General features: G+C 33.8%; 1 protein-coding gene across 1 annotated transcript; it reads left to right on the top strand.

Annotated features, from left to right (window-relative positions):
- The first annotated feature begins 2,906 nt into the window (after positions 1-2,906).
- Positions 2,907-5,430, top strand: LOC133877878 (zinc finger protein WIP2-like). The gene is made up of 2 exons (XM_062316328.1): positions 2,907-3,584; positions 4,862-5,430. Exons 1-2 carry the CDS (start codon positions 3,033-3,035, stop codon positions 5,297-5,299), a joined length of 990 nt encoding a protein of 329 aa, XP_062172312.1. The 5' UTR covers positions 2,907-3,032; the 3' UTR covers positions 5,300-5,430.
- The last annotated feature ends 2,330 nt before the right edge of the window (positions 5,431-7,760 follow it).

The raw sequence follows: 7,760 nt of genomic DNA, 5'->3' as shown, positions 1-7,760 counted from the left end.
AGATATAACTTTGAGTACATGTATATACTTACAATTAATGGTATTTATCTATCATTGAGGAATTTAGGGTTTAAGATTTTTAGGATATAGGGTTGGTTTTCAAAATCTTGGGATATATATGAAAAAAGAAAGAAAGAAGTAGCCCAAAACCCTAACAAAACAATTTACTAATGTCTATTTCTAAACTTATAATACCTGTCACGTATTTAAGTCGCATGCAAAGGATGGTGATATTGAGGCTTATTAGTGTTGAAACTTGTCTCAAATCCTAATTAGCTTGAAATAGTTTCATAACTTGATATTCTATATACAACAATGAATAGAATTTGAAACATAAATAATTTGATATATATTCCTTCCAGGAATAATAAAAATAAAGCCTATACATAAAATAAGTTTTAATTTTTAAGATTGGTGGCTTAATTAGTTAATTAGTATAAGCTCAAAATTGATCGAGATGTTGAGTATCTTGAGACTTGAAAATTTCATTGAATGAAGCTATATATCTACATGCAATTGGAGGTGATCACACTTTATAAAGTGGTGGTACAAATATTGTTCCATTCGCAGCACTATCTTAAAGTATGCAAATCCTCCAAATTGTCCCCAACCTAATGCCCCTTCAAATAAATGAATTCCCACAGCCGACACTGCCATGCACGATCATCATGAATCTGCTCACTATTTATATAATTGAAGGTCCCACTCAATTGTACTCTTTGAATTAATCCCATCCATCCAATTCTTTACTCTCTCCTTATTAATTTGTTTATATATATATATATATATATATAGGATTAGAAAAAACGTACTCATTGCAGTACCTGATCCCATCCGGCACAACGATGATGATTAGTTCTAACTCCTTATTTAGTTATATGTTGGAATATTAATTAAATGATTAAATTAATTATTTTTTATTAGCTTAAAATTTTAAGATAAGTGATAACTATGGTATCAAAATAAAGGTTTTGAATTCGAATTTTGTCTATGTCGTTCAACAATTATTTTAATTAATTATTAAAAGAAAATTTAAGATCATGCACGTACGCATGCAATGATTTGTTAGAATATTAATTAAATGATTAAATCAATCATTTTTTGCCGACTTAAAATTTTAAAATAAGTGGTAAGTAATGATTTAACCATCCATCTGTACGTTTTTGCCTTTAGCAATTGAATTCATTCATATAAATGCTTCCTTTCGATAAAGATCTTCAGATCCTTAAAAAGACCCATTTAATGAAAAGCAAGCATTATATTAATCACGAAAACTTTCTTCTTTATTTTTGTTGTTTTACTTCTTTGTTTTATTGATGATTCTAGCTAGGGGATAGCAGCACAATCATTAACGAAGTCCCAAGAAACAAGGATTACTAGTTCATTTCTACTCTTGGGGCCATCTGTTGGCTCATTTCTACTCTTAGAGTCATTTGTTGTCAACTGTTGGTTCGTTAAGGATGTCTTAGATTATGAAGAAAAATAAAATGTCTAGTTGCTACGTACAATATTAATTACTTCGCAAATTTGTTGAGCACCCTACCTTAACAATGCATAAGTAAAATTAATGAAAAAATCAATGTGATTTTCTCTCCTCTTTACAAAGAAATAAAGCAATAATATTTTAAATGGATAAAGAAATAATATATATTTTGAATGGAATATATAGTGAAGTTGGCCGGATAGTTAAAATAGATCGAGAGTGTAAGTGATGTAGGTGTTTTAAAAAAATTGATAGTTAAAATAGAAAAAATGTAATTTTTTCGCTCACAACAATTTTTATGTTATCGATCGACTAATTCGACTTGATAACAATTTTCATGAAATAATAATACAAAGAGTTACTTGTCACTTTCTGAAACTCCGTAGAATTATATGTCACAACAAGGACCATTATATTATAACAATTTTTCAATAAAATTCGGGTGACAAGTATTAGTCATATATTCTGAGCTCCAATATATTCCCCATCACTCAATCCAAATATATATAAACAAAGACTGGATGACTTGATCTAAGATTTTTGTGTTATCGAGTAATTCGACTTAATAATTTACTGTTCAACTAAGGATTACGGTAATATTTGTTCTCCTTAATTACTGTCTGATCATACTGGTGTAATTAATTAAGCTAGAGTTTAGACATGTCATTTGGACATTACATTAGCCAGATGAGGCTCCGGTATTGAAGACTTGAAGCATTGATCAGCCAATCTACAGCACAGAGAGAGAGAGAGAGAGAGAGAGAGAGAGAGAGAGAGAGAGAGAGAGAGATCAGAAAGAGAGAGAGATGGGGGGTTAATTAATTGGGACAGTACTCTCTCTGCTCGTAAGGAGGTAAGCCGACCAGGGCGCGCCCACCAAAGCAAATGCTGTGTGGGATTGGAACTATTTGTTTCCCAAGGAGGAGAAAACCGCAAGGCAAGAGGATAAACTACAAGCCATGCTGCTTTCTACGTCTATATGGTTCTTGTTGTACAAAGTATATTCTCTTTGAATCAATGGTTTTGGGAGACAACCTCCAAACCTAATTACACTATATTCTCGGTGAGGTAATTTTCTGTTTTTTCTTTTACTTTGTTTATTTTTTTATTTTTACACTCTTTTCACACACTGTCCCATAAAAATAGCTGGGTTCTTATTTCTTTCCAAGTCCCAAGATTTTCTTATTTTCTCCCCTCCCACAGTTCCCCTTTTCACCTCTCTCTCTCTCTCTCTCTCTCTCTCTCTCTCTCTCTCTCTCTCTCTCTCTCTCTCCCCTTTACATAATTTGTACCCATTGTTTAGTCATACCTCACAAGTGATTTCTTGTCTCTCCTTTTTTTTACTCAATTGGGTTCACTTTATCAACCTTGATTTTGTACATTTTTTTTTTTCTTTTAGCCATTCACCCTTAGATTTCCTTTAATTTGGTGATTTTGTTCAATCTCTCCCTTATAAAGTTTTGATGATCACCTTTATCTCTCTCTCTCTCTCTCTCTATAATAACAGACCCATCTACCCAAACTATTCTCTCGTCTCCCACCTCTCATCATGAATGATCCCTACTCCAATTACTTCACTGGCTGGTTCAACTTCAATTCTGTCCACCACTTGATCTCTTCCTCCACATCTTCTTCCAATCAATCTTTTTATTCTCCTTACAACACTATCAACACAAACTCTTTCACTTGCTTCGAATCCTCTCCCCCCTCTCCTCCTCTAAAAGAAGCTCTTCCCCTCCTCAGTTTAAGCCCCACAAGGCACGATCGACATGAAGAATCCTCCTGCTATACTACTCATGCCATGGAAGTGGACAAGAACAAGAGTAAAGAAGACAGCTTGTTCTCTAGCCCTACATCTGCTGATGATGACACCGTGGCAGTTTCTCTTCATCTAGGGTTGCCAAGCCCTAGCTCTGCTGATTTGACCTCACGCCTCTCCTCCACGGCCATCTCGGATGATAAAGATGATGTCACTGTTGCTTCAAACAGGCTCAACAAGGGACAGTATTGGATCCCTACTCCGGCTCAGATTCTGATTGGTCCAACTCAGTTCTCATGCCCCCTTTGCTCCAAGACCTTCAATAGATACAACAACATGCAGGTTTGTAACTTTCAGGATATGAAGAAAAAAAAAAATAGAAAAAAAGGGTTCCCTTTTCCTTTTAATTTTGAGGAAAAAGAGGATAGGCATACCCATCTTTGCATGTACACTTCTTTTCTAGCTTGATTTCAACCTTTCACTTTTATTTTAAGCGGACTGATGATGATGGGAGAAAAGAGTATCTGGGTCCTTAGGGTTTTCCTTTAATTTCTCTCTTGCTGCTTTAGATTTTTAATATACACACACATTTGGCCTGACAATTTGGAGTCTTTTTTTCTTTTTTTTTTCTTCGATTCTTAAAGTTTTTTCCATCCCCCATCCCCCATCCCCCATCCCCCACTCTCCTCTTTTTATCTTTTTGGATGATTTTTGGGTTTTGGAATTTTTTTAAAAAAAACAAAAGAATAAATCTACCTGGTCCAACTGAGAATAAGATCAGTACCCCTCTTTATGTGATTGAACAACACAGCCTTATGCTTTTTGCACCTTGAAGTTTGTGTATTGCAGTTGCTGTAAAACTGAAGATATCCTAGTTATTCCAGGGCTCAGATGATCTTCGCCAAAGCCTAAAAACAATCTAGTACACATGCATGAAAGCCCCCGTACATAGTATTGCTTCATAGTAAGCTCAAAAGCTGAAGATATCCGTTTGCCTTAATTTCTTTTATTGTAGATCGAGACTAGCTCAAAAACCTGTGTATTAACCTCTCAAGTGTTATTAAATTGCATTCTAGTACTTGGTTTGAGAAATATGAAAGCAAAAACAATTCAAATTCGGTAGCAAAATTGCAAAGCAACACACATGCAGAGAAAACCCCTATTAAACTCTTTGACCCATGAGTGCTTTAGAAAACCAGAATATTTGAATGTTCTTTGCCTAAGTGAACTCAGCCGAAAGACATCTGAATCTTGTGGCATCCTATATTCAACGGAATGCTTCCACTCTTTTTTTTTTTTTTTGGTTCCCTTTCAACTTTATTTTTTTACCAAAATTTAATTTTAGGACTAAACCCATCTTGATCCACCCTTTTACTGCACCTGCAGACATGGCTAGATAGACATAATATTTATTAAAGTACTACTTATTTTAAAAGTTTAAGCTGATAAAGTATGAGACTAAAAAATGTTAGAACTCATGACTTTTATTCTCATATCATATTAAATTATTAATCATTCTAAAATTAAAGCTTAAGTATATAAGAAATGATTAATATAGTTTAATTTATATTCTAACGTACCATTGATTATATTGATGCATACTTAATTATATTTTGTAGATGCATATGTGGGGGCATGGATCTCAATATAGAAAAGGGCCGGAGTCTCTAAGGGGAACACAACCAACAGCCATGCTTAGGCTTCCTTGCTATTGTTGTTCAGCAGGGTGTAGGAACAACATTGACCACCCAAGGGCAAAACCACTCAAAGACTTCAGAACCCTCCAAACCCATTACAAGAGAAAGCATGGGATCAAGCCTTTCATGTGCAGAAAATGTGGCAAGGCCTTCGCCGTGAGAGGTGATTGGAGAACCCATGAGAAGAACTGTGGGAAGCTCTGGTATTGCACTTGTGGTTCAGATTTCAAACACAAAAGATCTCTCAAAGATCATATCAAGGCATTTGGAAATGGCCATGCAGCTTATGGAGTAGACTGTTTCGAGGAGGAAGATGAAGCAGCCTCTGAAATCGAGCAAGATAATGAATCCTCTCAGTAAGACAGATGGAACCAATTAAAGGGATCTCGAGCTAAAAAGATTGTTGAATTTCCCATATTCTGAGCTGATGCTTTACACATTAATCTTGGCTTATGCAAGAACATATTTTATATTAGCATTATTTTGAGTCCCCTTGCCTTTATTCCATTTCTTATTATTGTCCCTTTTCTCTTTTTTCATTTTCTATTTATTAAATTCCTGGTACTTCTTTTTTTTCCTGAGATTCTCATTCCTAGAACTTACACTTCGTATTGTAGACTCCTTATATAGGTTAGGTTAAGGTCCGTTTGAGTTTGCGATTTAACAATAGTGATTATAAAATGTACGATTTGAAAAAGTAATTTTTAAAAACATTGTTAAGCGTTTGGTAAAATCGTAATTTGACTTTTAAAATTGCAATTTAGCATTTAAAATTGTACGTTTTCAAAAAAAAAAAAATTACTTGCTTGCAATTTGAAAAAAAGATTTATTAATTTTTTAAAAACATGATTCCAAATGATTCATTTTCTGCGTTTTAGTTTAAAATCGTACTTTTGGTCTACAAAAATTACAATGCCAAACGCATCATAGCTGTTAGACCAATTAAGTTGGCTTTGGCATTTTGATTCTCTCTCTCTCTCTCTCTCTCTCTCTCTCTCTCTCTCTATATATATATATATATATATATATATATATATATATATATATATATACATTTACCTTTGCTACTACTTTTCTCGCTATATATGCTCAGTCCAAGTATAGCTCAACCATATATACACTGCTTCGTAATTGCAAAACAAGTTAAAGGTCAATGGAGTAGAGTAACATTTAACAGTGCTAAAAAAGGAGAGTCATGTCTGGGTCAAACTCATACTCGTATATGATTTAAAGTTAGTCAGCTGTCTTATATATATATATCCAGTGGTCCAATGAATAAAATATAAACAAAAATACGAATGTAAATGTTTTTTACATATATATCATTATTGCAATTAATTACCAAGTTGTTCGTACGTATATATATATATATATATATATATATATATATATATAAATACCAGGTTGTTCCTCAAAAGAAGTTTGAGGCTTGGGATATGAAATTTGATTTAGTTCATCAGTTAAACTTCTTCTAAGGTATCTCTCTTTTTCCTAACAACAACAAGAATATTAACAACATAGACAGTGAGATCTAGAAGAAGATATTCCTACTTTTAGAGGGATCGATAGTCAATGCAAGGCAGTTTATAACCCATGTGGCTTTTTGTCCTTGATAATTCTTTTCGTAAGATCTATCTACACCAGTTATTAATATTAATGGGGGCAGAAGCATGTAGCTGATATAAGATCCACCTTATGTAGATAAAGGCTTGATTTCGACACGCAATATATAGAGATTACAATTTTTGATACACCTATAAACCTGACGTAAATCCAACAAAAAATTAATTGGGTTAAAATTGAAAAGTTTAATCCATTTAATTAAATTAATCAAATAATAATTAATTTATATAATTTTATATTATATCTTGATATGAATGGAAGTCCAAATTACCACTTAATGCAAATAGATGAGCTTTTCGAATGCATGCATTTGATGCTGTTTCCCTTTGGTTAGTGGTAGCTACAATATATACATATGTATATATATATATATATACACGGGTTGAATATTCAGTATGAACAAAAACTCAAATCAAATGATTGTCAAAGTAAGAAAGATGGGATCGGAGTGCAATTTTAACAGAAGGTATTTTGTATTATTGTCATAGTAAAGAGGTTTGAATGGATAGATTGGATCTTGGTGGCAGCTTTGTGAGTCGAGAGAGAGAGGGAGAGAGAGAGAGAGAGAGAGAGATGAGTCAAAGGGTTTCTTGAAACGTCATTTCAAACAACTAGACATTCAGAGTGTGTACTGTTGGTGCCTTCTGAACGTGTCCCACATGAACCCAACCAACAGAAGCCAGGCTTCAGACTCTCTCTCTCTCTCCCTGTCTTTTTCTCTCACTGTGATTTCTTCTTCCCACTTCATGATCATGATGAGGTAAGTTTTGGCAGTCTTAACTTGACAGTTATTGGGGTTTCATTGTACGTAGTCAAGATTTAACAGAACAGTGAAAATCTGTGATGAATACGATGATTAATTATGTGATTCCTTCGCTTGTCAATTGTCACGTACCCCAGCAACCAGTGTTCTGTCACACATGCAACGTACTAATCACCCTCTAATGCGTCTGCTACGCGTTAAGACACGATGGATCACTATTGCCTCTGCTTTTAACATGATGGATCTTTGTTATCTGTATCAGGCACACCTGTCACCACCTCCTCCTCCTTCTTCTTCTTCTTCTTCTTCTCCATCTTCTTCTTTTTTATTTATTTATTTATTTTTAAACAAATAACATTTTATATATATATACCAGTTGATCTGATTTGGACATTAATAACACTTGACCTATTCATATCAGGATATATATATATA

Source organism: Alnus glutinosa, chromosome 9, assembly GCF_958979055.1.
Source record: "Alnus glutinosa chromosome 9, dhAlnGlut1.1, whole genome shotgun sequence".
Classification (NCBI taxonomy): domain Eukaryota; kingdom Viridiplantae; phylum Streptophyta; class Magnoliopsida; order Fagales; family Betulaceae; genus Alnus; species Alnus glutinosa.
Note: the sequence above shows the minus strand (reverse complement) of the source record. Positions and strands in the feature narration are given on the sequence as shown.